The sequence below is a fragment of the Motacilla alba genome, chromosome 2 (genome assembly GCF_015832195.1).
Source record: "Motacilla alba alba isolate MOTALB_02 chromosome 2, Motacilla_alba_V1.0_pri, whole genome shotgun sequence".
Taxonomy (NCBI): Eukaryota; Metazoa; Chordata; class Aves; order Passeriformes; family Motacillidae; genus Motacilla; species Motacilla alba.
The window spans coordinates 135689126-135709060 of NC_052017.1; the positions used below are offsets into that span (position 1 = coordinate 135689126).

Genomic DNA, 19935 nt, shown 5'->3' on the forward strand with positions numbered 1-19935 from the left:
CTGATAAAGAGTTTAAATTACATGCCAACATCCTTCTACTGTGAGAAATGTAAGGTGCTTCATCACATTTCTATCCTTTGAATAAGGAAGGGACTTAGTAACAGACGTCAGCCTAGGAAAAGTGGAATGCTGCAGTAATTTGGGGACACTGGAACTCCATCCTGAGAGTACACAGCCCTTTCACAACAATAGTTCAGCTGATATGATAATTAAATATTCAGAGTGGGGAAAATTGTGACTGCATTTAATTTAGTTTCCACAGCTGATTCAGATTTTCAGAGTTGACGATTATGTGATTTTGAAAGACAAAAAAAGAACTTAGCAATTATAATTCATCGTAGCAATATAATTAAAAGCAAATGAAACATGCTAATATTTAAGAACAGACAACATTTTTACTGGGCTAGACAGGTTTAAGTAAGGGTAAGAGAGTAGAAATTTTAAAAGCTTTTCAGCACATTAAAGTGGAAATTACACTGAAGATAATATCCATGCTCTGAAGGAGTTTGCAAAAGTCCTACATGGTAGTAAAATTGCTTGTTTTTAGAGATAATGCAAATTAATGTTATGATAAAGCTAATAACTCCTGGTAAAAACTGGAAAACATGAAGTAAGAAAAACATTAGCCAAGACCTTTCGAATGTAATTTTGATAGAGTGTCCAGGTTCAGCTTCTATCACCCACTCACAATTCAAGGAATCTTTATAATACCCTGGCCAGCCTGGAGAGAGGATTACTCCACTTGGAGATGAAAAATGCCCACCACATGGAGCTAAAAATGAAACAAAGAGAAAGGTAAATAGTAGAGATTTATTAGGTGCAATTCATATTTACCAATTTCAATATAGGACAATTAGAATGAACAAATATTGAAAATCCAGTTGCAGGAAGATGCAGTCACTTCAAAGCTGACAAGCTCTGTGGTGTTCAGAGTTAGATGAAGATAACTGAATTAAGACCTTAAAAAGATGAAATAAACTGTTCAATAGTTTTGAAAAAGGTTTTTTCCCTACTGTGTTCTTATGTGCTTAATACATTTTCTGCATTAAAGAACATAAACAAAACACAGTCTCTACAAAATATCATTCTTTTTGCTTTTAATTGTGGGCAGAGAGTCTTGAAAAACTTGCTGAAGTTTCAGCTGAGTTTAAAGCTCAAAATCAGTAAACTGTTATTTTAAATTTGACATCACGGAATCCACTGTCATACCACATATATTTTGCTTGGCATGTTAGCAGTTCAAATTCCCCATTCATGAAAAATACATACCATTCTTACAAGATTAGTTGATTTTTTATTGGAAAATATATATAACATTGCAATATATACTTCTGCAAGCAGCACTCATGTAGATGGGAAAGTTCACCTGTTTCAGCCTGCTCAACAGTTTGCCTTATCCATCCCAGAATACCACTGACCTTTTCTGCATGAAGGACAAATGTTTATCTCACTGTCCATGAGGACACCCAGGGCCTTTTCCATTTAGACAGAGAGCAGAAGCATGTTACTTTGCAGGAAGAGAAGGCTGCACCATAGAGTTTCATAACACCAAGGTTCCAGTGCCTTTATGCATACAAGGCTACTCAAAAAAAAAAAAAAAAAAAAAAAACCGAAAAAACCACAAACAAAAAACCCCAAAACAAACAAAAAAAACCCCCCAAAAACCAAACCCAAAAAACCCAAAAATCTATGTCACTGTTAGTGTCACTGTTAACGATGCATGTCACTGTATATTCAGTGTATATTGCAAAGAAGTTGGAAAGGTCTTACTGTACCGTTGACTAAAAATAGTGTAAAATATACAACATTTTCTGACAAAAACATGGCTATCTATTACATTTCTGATTTTGGTTACTTCACCTAGTAGAGCCTGCATTGCTCATTTTGATGAAGTGGAACAGTACATATCTATATTATTCTGAACTTTTCCACTAAAAAAGAAAAATAGATTAATTTTGCTCTCTTTGACAAAACTTCAAGTTGAAGACCATGAATTATTACACATTTTTCTGATCTTCATTTTTCACAGGAGAATACCAAGGCCCTATTTTAAAATGACGAATTACTGTAAACAGGTTTGTTTTGGTTTCTTTTTTTTTTTTTTTTTAGGACATAATGCTCCATCTCTCCATCCTGTGTAGGGAAAAGAAAGGGTTTGTAGAAGTTACAGAGTTCAGAATTTAGTATGTTGCAAACAATTCTAAATATGCAGTTGCATACCTCTTTTTTTACATATTGATGGATTTAACGTGGGCATTTCTCACTTTTTATCTTAGAGTCTCGCTTTTTCATACTACCTTCAGTAAACAGTATCAGTCAAACAATAAGTTATTTAAACTCATACTTACCTCAACAACCAGAAGGTTAACTCTAGAAAATTCATAATCTCTATATTTCATTGTATATAAGGACTTTGAAATATTCATAATACATATAGAGCCTAAACTCTAACTACAAAATATATTGACAGGAATAGGAACCAGATGGCCTTATTCTGAGCCAGTACACTCCATAGTTACAATACAGTATTACTATACTCGTTCAAAGTTCCATATTCTCACTAAATTTTCATGACACAGATTGCATTTAGAATACAAAAAGCTCCAAACTTTTATTACAAAAATATTCCTGTGAATAATGCATTAAAAATAATGCACACTGTAAGATTGCCTAAATTTGGAATGATTTCTCGATTTTATTTAGGAGAGTTTTGCTACCAGCTTTCCTTAAAGAAAATGTTTCTTATCTGTCCTCTGATTATGGCTCTTGCAGATAAATATCAAATGGATTTTTTTGTTTGACTTTCACCATTACATGCTGATTTCCTAAACCCAGGAGTACTTCTCTTCAAAACAGCTGAGCTACTGAGCTTATCTTAAAAAGCCTTGTTTTTAGAAAACAAAACTCTCCAGTCATCGTGCCAAAGGATTGTTTTCCTAACCTTTTTTACACTGATTTTAATCCCCTCTTCATTCTTACAGTCCTGTTTGATGGTTGTCTGACAGATTCATACCCAGTGTTCCTGTGTTCAAAATGAAACTCTAGAAATATAACACAACTAGAGGTGCTCATCAAGCAGAATCTCTTTATGAAACACAGGCCTATGTCAATTAGTAAAGGACAATCTCAGTCTGATCTAAGAATTCTCACAAAGTCATTTGTATTTATTTCTTTGTATGACAAGGTGCACAGGTTGAAACAGGAAATTTTCCTACATGAGCATGAAAAAAGCCTTTAGGATAACAGGCTATTCACGGAAACACTAAACAGCTTGTAGATTCATAGTTTTAGAAATGTTTTTTTGAAGAGCTTATCACTAATGCTACAGAGTGGCAGGATATTAAGCCTTACAAGTGTTATGCAGGAAGACCAAGGTTAGAGCTTCAGCATGGGTACAACAGCACAATATTCGAACAGATTATGGGAAAATCCTCCATATTACCCTCACACAGGAAAGATGAAAGGCATGAGGACAGGAATCCCAAACTCAAAATCATCAGGAAACAGCAAAAGCAGGACCCCTTCACTAAAGAAAAGAAGCCAGGAACCAGGGATGCTCACTTGTGAACACGCACGCACAAACACACACACACACACACACACATAGTTAGTGCCTTCACAGATGTATCCAAGTCCACCTGAGAAAGCTGACCAGGACTGGATTGGTTACAGGGAAGAGGTTTGGTGACAACAAAGTGGCTGACTGATCTGAAACAGAATCCTGGGCTGTGGGCAGGGCTGAGAGGAAGTCCCAGCAGAGGCTAGCCAGGATTGCCCTGAAAAACTAGTATGTTGACCCTGTTAATCTGCACCAGATTATTAAATAGCTCCCTCCTATATACTGTAATTTCTGACAATTCTGAACTGTAAGGAAAACTGCTCAGCAGTCACAGTCCTAGTCAATATGTGGAGCTTATGCCTTTGACTTCATATATATGACAATGAAATTATGAGGTATATGTAGAGTTTATACCAAACAGCTTACATCAAACATTTTTCTGTTTTACATACAAATGAGTACACAGTCAATAAAACTTGTGAACACCCTAACAGACCAAATTAAATTTTCAATTTAAAAATACTTTAATTTGCCTTTCAATTTTATTATAAATTTTAGAAATATATCTAATTCTACAGCTGATAAAAACCATCTAATTCAAATATACCTGTGCGTCAAACTTCAGGATTCCAATATATCTTCCACTCAGAGTCTCTGACCACCTGTGAATCATATTATCATTGTGCATGGACGTACACTTAAAAATATTCCCGGTAATTTAAGATTTTAATGTAGCATTGAAAATGCAACCTTATATTTTATTAGCAATGTTGTACAGATCCATGAACCTTATAATAAAGAACAGGTAATATGGCCTATCCTGTCTAGTGAAACTGACACACCTTATATCTATGAAACAATAATCACTCATCACAGAAAGAAACCATGGATGAAAAGCATATTATAAGCAGTTGCCATAATGTATTAAAATTGTTCAAATTTTGTCAGGAAGGCAGTTACATAGTGAAAATAAGAGCTAAACAATTGTTTCAAGTAAAAGCTAACAAACCAGAGATTATATTATCATGTTTGTTTTGTTTTTTTTTACATCATTACAAACAGCTGAATTAATTTTCCCCCTTTAGGTACAAAGATCCTAGAATACAGACAAGTAATGAAGCAAAGATTTTATTTTAGTGTCAATTAGTATAAATAAATCAAAGGAAATATGTATAACAGTATGATTTTAGGTTGCTATGTATGGAAGTATTAATTTCTATAAAAAAGAAAAATCAATTGCTAAGAGAGTCTTCCCCAGCTTAGAGGCGCTGTAGGTAGAAGAAACACAAGCACTGCAACAGAGAGCTAAAACATCTTAAACAGTTTTAAATAGCATAGCCAAAGACCCAGAAGAGATCAACATCTTCATTCTAACGTAATACTGCATCAGCAATACAGAAGCATTCAGTTACTCATTTGCAAAAATCTCAACTTCATTTGGTGGCAATTTGAAATGCATTACATCAAGTTCTCCTGATTTAGAAAGAAATATTATACATACCTCCACACTTAGGAATGGGTCCACTCCACATTACTTTACCATCCACTAGCATACAAGTAATTGTTTCAGTTCCTTGTGTTTTAATAAATCCTTCTTCACATATAACTGAAATTGAGCTCCCCAGCTGAAAGTTATCACCAAAACGCCGAGCATTGATTGGCACTCCCGGATCTGGGCACTCATTATGTCCAAATGCTTTTTAAGAGAAAAATAAAGAAAAGTGGTAGAGGACATAGAACTCTTGCAAGGAAGATCAGATTTTTGTTCACTAGTAAGAACAAACAATTTATATTAGGAAACTGAAAGGAAAAATAAGAAACAAGAACTTGCTCAACAGCAGAAAATGCAAAACAGTATAAATAATTGCTTTAAATATGAAGTTATATCAGCATGGATCTCAGCTTGGACAGCTTGTTGCTGGTAGATTTCAGTGATGGCTAAATTCTCCTTTTTCAACAATACTCATCCTATTTAATGTTAAAATGGGACAGAATGTTCCTTCAGAAGGGCAGGGCAAGCATCTATGTATGATACAAAAACTCAACTTTTGTACATGTAATTCACCATCACATTATTTGAGCCATACTGACCTTCAAGGGCTTGATCCTACCATAGTTAATTTTGTTTCCTGTATTTAGAGCTGGTGAACAGTGAAAAAAAAAAGGGTTATGTTGGCCAAAGAAAGAAAACTTGAAACTTTGAACATTTCAAGTTTAGGTCTGGATAAATTGAAAAAAAAATTTCCCTGTATACATGTAGATACTATGACAAAGACTGTTGATGTCTTTTACTGCAGAATATACCTTACTTTTGGAGAAGAAAGACCATCTTCCTAACAGAAATTAGCAAAGTAACATTTATAGCATTATCATTAAATGATATGTAGTAGTTAGTTACTGTATTTTGTTGTTTTATTGATGAAGAATACTGCACATACATCTGGTATTTTTTAAAATATCGATTTTTCAGTAAGAAAAAATATTCACCTTCCTTATGTATGATGACTGCAAATTGTATCTTCCTAAACATGTTTACATGGAGACATCAGAAACTACTAAGTCCTTAAAAAGATGATTTTCACTTTTTTCCCCTGCAGTTTTACTAATGTATCTGCTAGACAAAACATATACAAATTCCCTAATGAAGTTTTTTTTAAGTAATATTTAAATAAGTTACTAGAAAGATTTCTCAGATGTTTCATTACAGAGGTATTTTAAATCATAATAACGGACAAGAGAAAGCATTTATTTATCAACATTTTGACTTAGACAATGCCATATATACTGGGAATGAAAACAGTGCTTTCATTGAATAATCATCTACCATTTAAAGATTGCATTAAGAGTGATGCAATCTCATACTTTTTCAGAGGAGTTACAAAAACTTTTCCAATTCTTTGTTCACAGTCATCACTTTTAGGGAAGGCATTGATAGTCTGTTTTTCTTACTACTTCAGACAACCCAGAGATAGATTTTCAATATTATTATCTATAAATGTAGATAAACGTTGACTCCAGGTTTAGCTTGCTTGTGTGTGACACCAGTTTATTAAGGTTGAAAAATCAATTCATTGCTCTACATTTCAGCTTGGAAAATGCTGCCACTGCTGCTCCTATGTGATCAATTTTACTGCATAGAATGACTTTGGGAGACAAGATAGTGAAAGACAATCGGTCCCACCAACAGCAGTCACTCGTAGCTTAGCCTGGCTACAATTATAATATTCAATGAGCCAAATTCCATCTGCTGATACTTCTAAACAACATCATGGTGGAGCTGTAATATTAAATACCAGCCTTAGGCTGAAAAGAAAAAGAACACATGGTTATGTAATTAGTTAATATTTTACTTATTATCAACAAATCAAGAAACCACAGAAAAGTTCCTTATGAACTATTACATGTAAAGAGGAGATACAGTTTTCCTGGCATTTATCTTCATCAACTATCATGACTGTACAGGTATATAAGGCAATATCTGGAAAAATGTCAGGAAATAGAATCACAGATCAGGGCAATGATGATATTCTCCTATTAACTCAGAAGTATATTAAAATATGCATTTTGCGTTAAAAAGAAAACAAAACAAAAAACCAAACAAAAAAAAAAAAAAAAAAAACAAAACCCCAAAAACAACAAAACACAGGGGGAAGGAACTGCAGAGATCTCATGAGATAGGAAGGCAGGTAGCTCATCTCATCTAAAGCCAGCTTGGAAAGGTCCTTTCAAACAGGACTAGAAAGGAGTGGTCCACTGGCACAGTTAATTGTTTTGGTGGATTGCCCTACCAAGAGTTTTAGTTGGTAAGAATAGCAATAGCTTTGAAGTAAAGATAGTATTTTCAGAATAAAATATCAGAGAAAAAACAAAAGGGAATATAAAATAATAACAATATATTTCATACTAAAAACTATTGTGAAAGATTATTGAAAGCTATGTAAACAAGTGGCAGCTTATTCAGTACCATCACACGTAAACTCCTACTTCTTTCTAGTGCACTACCCTCTGAAGAGTTCTAGCTTGAGAAGTACTAAGACTGAAAAAGTCTTAACAGGAGCAACTGGCAGGAAAAATGTGTTGTGATGAACACACTCTAACACAGCAATAAACCACATTAAATCAGTTTTTATATATAAACACATCATCTGGGATTGTCCATGTTTTGGTCCACTGAACTGAAATAACTGGAGTAAAGAGGCTGATGTCAGAGGCCCATAGTTTGACCTTTGTCAGGCTGCTATGTAATTCATAAGGTTTTTGCTAGCACAATTAAACAGCTGTAATAAAAAACAGTAACAGAAATATCTACATAATAAGAAACAGCAGGTCTTTCAAGCTTATTCAAAGATATTTCCCAGTCAATGAGGAACAGCTCAAAGAAGTCCACAGCAAGCATAAATCAAGCGATCTGGAAGATGCTTTCCTCCTCAAAATACTCATCCACTTCAGCCCAAGGCAGGTTGACATGAGTCTGGTTTGTGGAGTGCCTGCCCATGGAGGACCTAGCAATTTTGAGGTTCCTTTGCATTAACTCCTTTGCCACAGGAAGTAAATATGAGCTCACATGGCTTCAGTTGTCATGCTGCACTTTAAGTGTGCATTTCATCTATTCTAACCTAAGCTAGGAAATCTACACTGAAGCAAAGAGGCTATATAAATTTATTTCTTATAATTATTGTGACTATAGTCAATACTATGAATAGCTCTGTTCTCCATAATTAAACAAAGATATATGTAAAGAGGGAAGAATTCATAAAGGAGTCACAAATGTGATAAAAGGCTCAGACTTTCCTTGAACTGAGTAGTTCAATGCATATAGCTTACTACAGGCAGGATTAGGGGATGACTGACTTTATTAATATCTTCACAGCTAAATATCATTAACAGCTCTTGGGTTTGGGATATAAAGGGGAAACAAATGAATCAGGTGTAAGTATGCTTTTCCATAGCAACTTAAACCAATGCAGTTTTAGGTTGCTATGTCCCTGTGTTCTGCTGCACCTACTGAAACATTCTTCTGCCTCCTTTTCCAAGCAGAAAATCACAGCCTTTCAGTTCCTATTCCTTTGCTTATTGCAACATTCTCTGTATCATGCATTTTCAAGTCATGAATTTCTATGATATAGTCCCAAAATTTAACTAAATAGGAAATCTTTGTTAGACTTAGTGCAATAACTCAAAGATGACGCACTTGAAATTTAATTTTTTGCTTAATTCCAACTAAAGTTAGATTTATGTTCAATTTTACTGGAAGGAGTGCAATTATCTGACACCACACATGTTTCTGTAATAAAAATAAATATGGCATTGAAAAATTTTATGAGAAATACCATCAAATAATCAGATAATGTAATAGTAACTCAGTTTTATTCTTCTCCATTCTACACATCAAAACCACCAATGAAGTTATTTACATTACTAGCCTACATTCTTATTAGAAAAGATTGACCAAGACATACTGTTTCTGTGATATACTGTTCCTACTCTTGAAAGGGGCAAAAAGAGACTGATAGCTTTGGAATATATCAATTGGAGTGTTAGCAGAAAACAGATATTTTCAATTAACTTTGGGTTTACAAATGCTAAGACAGAGTGAAATTCTATTCTCTCCTTTTTTTATTATCTCTTTTGGTCTTTAATTAATATGGAAAGATTACTTCTGTAATTTATCAGATTGAAGCTGTCTTTACTGAAGAAAATTAGACATTATTTGGAGATGTTGTTGTTTTTGTAAGTAGATTTTAGCTACAGAGTTTAATAAACACATACTCAAACACATCCATGAAAAAAATAAAAAAATAAATGTGTTTGCTCAAATGTGTAAAATGTTTTGAATTCTTTTCAGAGTTAATTGGTTTCATTATACAACAGGTAAAAGTTAATATTGGATTGTCACTTCTTTTTAAAATAAAATTGTATCACTTGATGCTATTGGTGCATAATTTAAATGACATGATCAAACTACTACATGCACAAAGAAGTCTGCAAACTTTTTAAAGAAGCAGAATTTATCGGATAAGTATATTTCTATGTAGTTGAAAATATGAACTAAATATAAGAAGCCTTCCATGCTAATCTTCTCCATCTTTCATTTTTACTACAAATTCTACATGAACTGATCTATATTTAGATCTAGTTGTGCGAAATGGGATAACTTGAGAAAATCCACTTATACACAGCTCTTATTTTTATCCTAGAAGACTACCTTAGTTCCTCTAATAACTGATTTTGGTTTTCTCATCACTAGATTTAGGCTTGACAGCATCGAGCACACCACAATTAAACATTAAAGTAAAGAGAACTGTTATAAATGTTGAAAGGACATGAGACAAAAGAAAATAAAGAGCAAATGTTAAAACTTCTGTAAAGAAACATGGATTCAATATCTCATTTTCTTTATTCGTGATTTCATATTTCGGTAGCTCTGAATAACCCCTGACTTTCCAATATTTAGTTACAATACTGAGATATGTAGCTACCAGTCAAAGGTTAGTTTGGAATCATGACTGGTACCTATAAAAACCAGTAAGAAGATACCATATGTTCTTCATGCTTACATTCTACATTTGTGACAAATGATCTGAGGATGAATCAGAGGGCAGAGAGCATAAATATAAGACAATATCAGAAAAATAATGTTTACAGAATAATCTAGTGTCAGTTTATCTCTTTCCTATTCAGACAGCAACGTTTAATGTAGGTCTTAACAAATAATTCTCTGAAAGACTGACAACTTAAACCAAAACAAAAATAAAAAGAGAAAAAAATAAACCTGGAGTGGTGAAAGATGATGTAAGAAAAGTAAACAGCCACAGGGGAATTCAGTCCTTGAAATTTTATGAAAGCAATATTAACTTTTAACATTCGTTTGAGAAAAATGTGAAGTCTGGATCTCTCACCAATTTCTCTTAATCTCTCATTTCCTTTTTGATTTAAGAGTTATTTTAGGTTCTTTAAGAGTGAAAAAACCTAAACAGCAAAATTGTTTGTTTTTTGTTTTTTTTTTCATACAGTCCAGCAAGTAACACAGGGAGGGAGAGATGTGCTCTCCTTCAAATCATGCTGTTGTATATTCTCTTAAATCTCAAGCAAGCCTCTGGAATTATATATACTGTCAGATGTTAGAGAGAAAGACAGGAATAGGACTAATTACACATGACATCACATTTTGGAAATATCAAAATATTTATTATATTTTGCTTATTTTTTTTTCTGTCTGTTGGCATTCAAAACTCTGCTACACCTACCATCAAAAAGAAAGAAAAAGAAAAATCCAAGTTTCCAGATGTAGGGGGATTGATGAGGTGGTGAAACTCTGGTTGAAGGGTTCCAATGAACCCCCTACTAGCTGCTCTCTTATTCCTATCACGCTCTACCCATAGCAGCAAGTCTAATACTTCAGCATACTGCTGGAGTGGCAAATTTAATTTTGCATACACTCACAGGAAAGTTTCACAGTGTATCTTGCAATTATTCATGCTATGGCCTTGCATCACTATGTCTGCACTAGCTGGGAATATATCCTGTCTGGATTTTAGAGTGGAATAAATACCAAGTTACTTGGTACCAATGCAAGGTAGGCAGCTCTTCATATGTGTTACAGAAAAAATGTAACTGTTTTGGCAGCAAAAAGGTGAATACATGCTAATGGTATTTAGTACTGGAGAGGATATTTGATATCACCTTCAATTATTATTATGTGGTCAGTAAATAAGGAAGGTAAAACAGAAAAAAAACCAACCAAAAAAAACAAAACCAAAAAAACCCAAAAACAAGTCTATTGTGGTTTGACTGATCAAAGGGCTCCTATGGCTGCTCAATGAACTGCCATGACTAGAAGCTAGCAAAGATTGCAGCCACCAGCTCCAGAAAATTACGTATGTTCACAGCTGAATATATGAGTTTTCCAGAACAGTTTTGTACAGGCAGTGGTGGTGATTAATATTATGTGGCATTGCGTTGCCAGCAAATTTAGTAAAGTCCTATTATGCAATTTGGATCTGGCCTGATTTGTCAGTCTGCCAAACACTCCTATCACAATGATCTCTAAAGCCATAAATGAGAACAATACATGTATTTTCAGCCCTAGCACAGTATTTGAGCAATAATCTAAACACATGTATTAGGAATTTTTAGCCATATAGAATTTACTTGAAGCTGCATTACCATAGCATCATTTTTTAATATTTAAGCCTATCTCCTAGACTTTATGTTGAAAACAAAACCACACACACACACACAAAAATACAATTACTCACTGTTATAAGTGATGTTAAATCCACGTCCTGACATTGAATGGTCAGCTTGAAATTCCAGACGCAAAATATGACCATTACTGGTAAGATGGGAAGGGACTTCAGCACCAGTAAATGTTCCAATTATGGGGGAATCAACAGAATCACCATCTTTAACTGCAAGGAAGTCAAACTGAGATTCCAAGTCAAAGTCATTAAAGGAGAGATGAATTCGACTCCCAGGGTCTGAAATTATTGTCCAGATACAGTTTAAATTATTCCCATATCCCTCTGGATAATCAGGTGAAAGAACTGTTCCCATTGGTGCAGTGAAATTGGAAAGACAAGGAACTGCCAAAAAAGGGAGAGATAAATTAGATAACAGACTAAAACACTTCAATAAGGACTGTTTTTAGTGCTATGTTTTTGCAAGAAATCTTAAAACTCTCTGAGTACCTCAACTGAATAATCCATTATTTGTGGTGATATGTGAATCTGGAAAGATGGTTGTTTTTTCAATATTCATGTTTCCTTCTTCTCAATAAAACTACCTCTCAAGCAGAGCCCACAAGAAATACACAACGTATTTGTTGCATTGGAAATCCATGGCAGTCATTACAATTTATCCTTTATAACAATCACTTGGCACCACTTATTTTCTCTTGTAGGGAACTGCTTAGATGAGCAGACCTCCAGCTGAGCACATTAAAGGGGCAGAAAGTCAATAGTGCCCTTATCATTTGTTGTTCACACAGAGGCACAAGAAATTAGGAAGTCTCAAAGAGACCAGATGTTTTGTTGTTATCAGGATAACATATTATATTCAATAAATTCAGCTGAGCCATATTAAATTGAGTTGCAGAGATGAAAGCAACTGATTGCACTCTGAATATATTTGATCCATACTACTTAGTGGAAAAGGTAAGAAAGGTGCTGCCACAAATAAGTATCACAGCATTGTATATACCTGTGCTATATAATACAACTTATGCTATTATGCTATATAGTGCAAATGTTTTACTTATGCTACATAATGCTACTGGAAGAGAGGTATAAATATTTATGATAATTTAAGTGCCAATAGGTATTTATATAAAATACATGGGGGAAACGTAAATAATTTAAACTCTTGATTTCAATTCTGCGACTTCTAATCTGAGGAAATATATTAAAATTTAAGACTGGCTATCAAAATTGTACCATACAAAATTTACATAATAAAATCAACAGAATCCTACCCAAAAAAAAAAGCGCCAATAATAAACCACCACATCAAAGCACATAAAGAGAATTGCTTTAGGACTTGGTATTAGAGAAAAAAATGTTTTAGCAGTTTTAGAACCTGTCCCTTGGGCATATACATTAGTCAAACCTGCTAAGAAAAAAGTAAATTCATCCTCTCAAGAGAGTTAATAGTATTTTACTAACTCTGAAATCAATCCCACAAATAATTACCCATAATTATTACCCATAAGTAAAACTTATCACAATGCCTTAAAAATAATAATAAGAAAATATGTGGTACATACAAATACAGATTGGTATGTTTGCAGACCACTGGTTGTTTTCTTGGCAAATGATAGATTTCTCTCCAATTAATTCAAATCCAAACTGACACTCAAACCTTAAAACATCACGGTTAGAAAATCCGTCCCCTTCTCTAATACCGTACAATGGTGTTCCAGGATCCCCACAGCTTTCTTTTTCAATTTCTGTAGAAATAAACAAGGAATTTATTCATAAAGAATATAACAAACTTGCTGCATGTATATGCTGACATGTAGAAAACTCCAAGCAAATTAAAATGATCTACATAAGAACAGCTGTCAAAATGCACCACTGAGTCTGATTGTATACCCCAGCTTCTTAGGGAGGAAATTCTGCATAAGGAATTCTGCCAGGGGAATGAGTGAGTGGTTGTGTTTGGCTTTGTTGGCTACAGTTAAACCACTACAAGGATTAGAAAAATCAAAACTCTTTGTGTTTATAAAATACTTGAAAATTAAAGGATGTGAGGAAAAGTATTTCTGCCATTTTTTTTTCATAAAATTTTAAAAAATAATATCATTAAATAAAATACTGCTAGTGGAACATGAACTCTCAAAGGTAGAAACAGAGACCAGTTCCCCAGTGTGGAAACACTGCCCATGTTGCAATACAGTTCAAATTGAGGTACCAATGACAAGGCATATAAGGGAGTGGTGGCACCAAAAGAATTGTCCACAGGAAGAAAGGAGGCTAGACATAAATAAATATACAAATTTATATACACATACATTATGTAAACATATGCAAAAAATAATTTCTCTATAGTCAAATGACATTTTACCTCAGTAGTCTTAACAGCAAGGAATCTGAATGATTACTAATTCAACAAATATTAGAGCTATGATATTCTCTCAAGCTGCATCCTGTTTTGAACTTTCAGTGGTTACAGGCATGGAAGAATCTTCTTAAAATTTACATTTAATGACAGCAGAAAACATCGCTGTTCGAGGGATGTTTTTATGGAAAACATACCAGAGGTTGAGGTTTTCTCTTTAAAGGTCTTGAAGCCTTTTCTCTTTGTCTCATATTTCTATGTATGATAGTTTGAGTGCAAGGTAAAAATAGAATAGCAAGTGTTTTGATTTTAACCTGAACAATTTTTCTAGGGTAATATTTTCAACAGCATACACATGATTTCTAAAAGCTTTCAGATATTAAGGTTCTAAACACAATTAAAATGCGACATGAAGCAAATAAAAAAACATTCTATTTTAACAAGAAACTGAAAAAGAGTTGAAGACTATCTAAAAAAAATACTCCACAGAGTTTTGAAAGGCTTTATTATTCTTTTTGACTAAAGAAGACTCAAAAACAACAAAAGAAAACCATCTAATAAAAAAGCACAAAAAAACCCCATGTACACTTCTTTTTGGTTTATTTGTATTTTTTTCCAAACAGTTCTAGGAAAGGATTGATACAGTTCATTATTATAAAAGCAAAAAAACCCACCAGGTTCAATTTATCCTAAGATCACAAACCTCAAAAAAAAAAAAAAAAAAAAAAAAAAAAAAAAAAAAAAAAAAAAAAAAAGTTACAGCTTTCCTGAAGAAACAACATAAGCTATCCCGAAGAACACACACTCTCCTGTCTTCAATTTTTGTGGCACTCTTAATGTCAAACCTACAGAACTGCCCAGTTTTTAACTGCCAAAGAAACAGAAAGTTTTCCTCGGATGTCCTGGTAGATGAATACCAAGTGTCTAAATAATTTCATATTTCATTTGGGCAAACAAATACATTCTATAAACAAATGTAATCTATAAACTAGTTCTCCAGCAAGTGGCTACATCGTGTAACTTACTGTAGTTTTCTCAAACAATGTATACTAGGCAATAAATGTATTTATACCTACTTCAATTTACTCTCTTTTGGGGCTTCTATTCTGATGTATCTAGGCAAGACATTCCATGCTTTTTTCTCAATTTTGAACAGATACGTAGCTGACCAAAACTATCCCTTTTAGGACTTAAAAAAACTGTTCTGCATTCAAAAAATGATTAGGCAGAGTAAAATCATTTACAGGATCTAGTTGGAAAAAAATTCTATGTGATTGCTGTATTTGAGAGATTACATCCATAGCCTTATGCTGAATTTGCTTTCATAAACAAAATCAAGTAGAACAAAATGCTGTAGGAATAATGGATTTATTTTAATTAAACCATCCTTAAACCCCATTTCTATTAATTTAAATTTATAGCAAATATTTCCTTCATTACTTTTAAAATTTTCCTGGGTGCATTGCTTGCAACACTTTTATACAGTTTCTAAATTTTGTGTTAGCATCAGTTCATCTCTGACTTTAAAACAGACTATTTCTGTCATTACTTAGTTTACCACAGGAGCAGAAATGATTTGGTTTGATTTTCGGTTTTGTTTGGGGTTTTTTTGCTGTTTAGTTGTTTGGGTTTTTTGGTTTTTTTTATAATTGAATTGCAAATACTTCTTCAATTTCTTTAGAGAATGTCAATAAACTTTCTTTAAAACAGAGAGGAAAAAACCAAGCTGCTACCTGGGCTTTTGTCAGGTAATCCATTTTAAATAGCATGATTTTAGGAAAGTGTAATAATATTTATTTGAATTCATATTTTTTTTAATTCACAAAGGAATAAATTAAAATAACATTTTTTTACTGCTAGTTCTACTACCACTTGTGTTTTTGCTTCTCTGCACTACATATTTTGTTTCAAAATTTCCTAAGCAGTTAGGTTCAGAGCCTGACAGAGCCTCTCTTCTTGAAAAAGTCAGACTAGTCCCTCATTGTAAATAATTCATTAATGATAAATAGAAATAGTTTACTGTTGTTTTACGATTAGCAGAAAACCAGTAAATTTTCAGGCAGCTCAATTAATAATGCCATAATTAAAACATGAAAAACCTCACAACTATAAAACTGGAAACTTCAGTATGAGGCACCAAATAGTGAAGAGAAAGAGAAGGTACATGGGCTACTCTTCTGGAATATAACCTGAATGCCTGTCAATAAAATTGCATGTAAGAGTCCACTGCTTAGTGTATTTGTTGGACTAAAATATTAGTAATTATTATGCTCTCTTTCATGTAATGCAAATGTAAAAAAGAGGTTCTGCAATTCACAGCAGAAATTTCTATAGAGTATATTTTAGTTTAGGAACACTATTTCTACAGTATATTAGTGTAAGTACTTGGAATAAGTTTATTATATATATCAGCTACCTTGAAAAGTCAAAAGTAAATTTGTTGGTTAAGCACATTTTTGTATTTTATTTTACATTTTGGTTACTTTGTGTTACTTAAACATAAATAAGCATAAAAATAAGTGTTACTTATTGGGTTTTGTTCTCTTTTATGATTCATTCTGCTTTTCGAGATTTGCACTTTGTGTTAACTACAATGAGATGGCTAGGATGGATATTTGCTTTCCTGTGATCATTACCACTGTGATACAAAAGATAAGTATTGCTATTTGTGCCTAAGGAAAAGAACAATACCTTATGATAAATTATTTCTGGTAAATAGTCCTTATTTCCTTTGTAGCCTTATAAAAGGGGAAAATAACCTCTACCCATAAATAAAATTTGCTTAATGTGGTAACAATGAATCAGGCATATTCGTTTGTGTTTTAAGTTTTTTGAGATAGAAAATAAAATCCATTTTTGTTTTCAGAAATTATTTCACAAAGAAGGACATTAACAGTGAAAGGAGGGATGATTTCTGGCAATGTTAGAAAGCCATATTTTTTTAAAAGATAAACTCCTGTTGAAACTATTTTGGATACAAAGTTTGAAAAAAACAATTACCCTAGAAAATCTATAGAGTTAGATTTTTTTTTTGTGCAGTTAGTTTCACCGCACTGAATTAAGTTAATAATTGCCAAAGTATTCTAAAAAGAAATATCTAGAAAACATATCTGGTTAAGGGAAAAGTAAAATAATAATATAAAGGAAATTAATATAACCATCTAATTTCATTTTAAATTATCCTTACACTACTTTACTATATCTCACTGAAAGATTTTGAAGATCTCTAACCAGTGATGTACTGAAGGGAGAGCCCCAGGCTACAATAGCCCCTTGTATAGCAAGAGAGGAATGTTTTTTTTTTTCTCTTACCCTTCTCTGTGTGAAGGACAAGCCCATTTTGGAGGTGACTAAAGGTGGCCTTGGGGAAAAGAAATGGTCACTTACTACACAAATGCATTTTGACAGAAATGCACTGGAGTTAGGGTTTGAAAAGGTAACTTGTCTATTTTTCATTTCTGTAACTCAAGAGTGAATAGAAGATAAGAATGTTATTCCTATAAGGAAAACAATTTTGAAAGAAAAGAGATCACTGGTTCACACTGGAAAAGTGCAATACTGAAGACTTATCACTTCAGCAGAGATTCAAAATCTTTAGTCCTTCAGGGAAACACCAAGCAAGACCAAACATTCTTTACTTTAACAACATCTCAGAATAATGCTCATTATTTGTTTTAGTGACTGCATCAAAGGAAATATGACACACAACTAGATTTGTTTAGTCATTAATAAAAGAGCCTTTGAATTCATTACATAGTATTTTTTGAAAAAAAGAATACTGGATGAACTAAATACTAGTATGTAAAAAGAAAGTTCAAGTATGTAATTCAGAAAGATAAAACTTGCTCTTTGATATTTGAATTCTTTATGCAAAAGCTACAGGCATTCATCACCATACATTGACACACTGACATTTTGCAAGTTAATGCGTTAAAAATTTATGTAATCCCACTTTGAAATACCATGGTATGTACAATTTATATACACATTGCTGAATACATATATCTAACTTAGTTGTGAAATTGTTATGCTTATGTTCCCAATGCAGGATTTTCTTATTCAAAAATTTAGAAAAATATACCATCATATATTTTACAGAATCACAGAATAGGTAGGGCTGGAAAGGAGCACGGTGACTCATCTGGTCCAACCTCCTGGCTCAAGCAGACACGTTGCCCAGGATTGTGTCCAGACAGGTCCTGAATATCTCAAATAAGGGAGGAAATTTGTGAAATTTTGCTTGCAAAGGCCAAGGAGCTAGTGTTAGTATAATCATCTTTAGGTTTGCATGTCAAGGTTTTGGTAGTGGAAGGACTGTGCCCATGAAAGGGACCCATGGTGGATCACATTGAAAAGAACTGCAGCCTGTCGGAGAAGTTTGTGGAATTCTGCCTCCCCATGGGAGGGACCTCATGCTGGAGCAGAGGAAAGGTGTGAGGAGTCCTTCCCCATGATGAAGAAGCAATAGCAGAGACAGCATCTGATGAACTGACCAGTCCCCATTCTCTGTCCTCCTGTGCCCCTAAGAGGCAGAAGGGAGAGAATTCTGGAATAAAGTTAAGGCCAAGAAGAAGGGAGGAGTTGGGGGGGGGGGGGGGGGGGGGGGAGGGGGGCAGGAGGAAAGTGTTTAAACATTTAGTTCTTTATTTCTCCTTATCCTACTCTGATTTTGATTGACAGAAATTAAATTAATTTCCCAAAGTCAAGACTGTTTTGCATCCCATGATGACTGGTAATTCTGGTCTTATCTTGACCCATAAACCTTTTGTTATGTTTAATCTCCCCTGTCCTGCTGAGGAGTTGAGTGATAGAGCCACTTTGGTGGGCACCTGGTATCCAGCTGGAATCAATCCAACACATCATCTATCTTATCCTGAAAATTCAAACCTAAATATTAAGGAGAAAAGGCACAGAAAAAGCAGAAATTGGGAAAATAAAAACTAATAACTTATGAATGAAGAACATATACACTTCTCAGTGTAAACCAGGATAAAAAATAATGTAAATTACACCATGTTTCTTCATAGTATGTATACCCAAAAAACATAAAGATATATAGCAGACAAACAGTTTTGGACCAATTTCAGCAGTCTTATATGATTCTTACCAATTTACATGGTAATAGATTGAAGATTAGTTATATTTATTTGTAATAGAGTTTAGGTATCTATAACCAAACAGAAATTTGAATAACTTAATAGTCCTTCTCCTAAATATTATAATATTTGTATGTATCTTCAAATAAAAGACATAATTTTGTGTATTACTGTAAAGTGTGAGTGTTTTGATAAACAAAGGATGGAAGTTCATTTGTGAGAAAATAAAATGTCTATTTCCATGTGATTTTCAGTTGTATCTTAAAGGTTATCAATACCCTTACTTCCTTCTAATGATCAGATTTTTATCTACAGATAAAAAATGTCCTGGGAAATCCAGATATATAAAACATTTTTTCCACCTTAACCACTACTTTTACCCAGAACAACTAGTGTGATTTTCTCACCCTCAATTCTGACCAGAATAGGTTTTATATTTATTTTAAGGTTTGTTTTTTTTCCTTCCTTGTTTGCCTAAGAGATAGGGAAAAAGAATCTTCTCTAATGTGTAATGGGGCTATTTTTTTAGCAATTGGCAAGTGTAAAGACAGGGAATGAATCTTACATTGTTTTTAAATACAAACAGAATGGAACAATGCCTGTAGCCAAACTTTAAGAAAACTCCATCTGTGCCTGACTGCTCCAGGTGAGACACACATTACAGCATTCCAGCACCTTCTCTGTGCTCCTGGGTCCCTCTACAGAAGAAACAGATATGCAAAG

The 19935-nt window shown here is 33.6% G+C and overlaps 1 protein-coding gene across 6 annotated transcripts in view; it reads right to left on the bottom strand.

Moving 5' to 3' along the window:
- Positions 1 to 19935, bottom strand: part of CSMD3 (CUB and Sushi multiple domains 3) — a 580220-nt gene that overhangs the window by 241586 nt on the left and 318699 nt on the right. For all 6 annotated transcript variants that reach the window (XM_038122727.1, XM_038122755.1, XM_038122747.1 and 3 more), the window contains 4 exons: positions 13323 to 13505; positions 11818 to 12144; positions 5061 to 5255; positions 634 to 772 (listed from right to left, as the gene is read on the bottom strand). In XM_038122727.1, coding sequence (XP_037978655.1) covers positions 634 to 772; positions 5061 to 5255; positions 11818 to 12144; positions 13323 to 13505 — 844 coding nt within the window. The remainder of the gene's footprint in view (positions 1 to 633; positions 773 to 5060; positions 5256 to 11817; positions 12145 to 13322; positions 13506 to 19935) is intronic.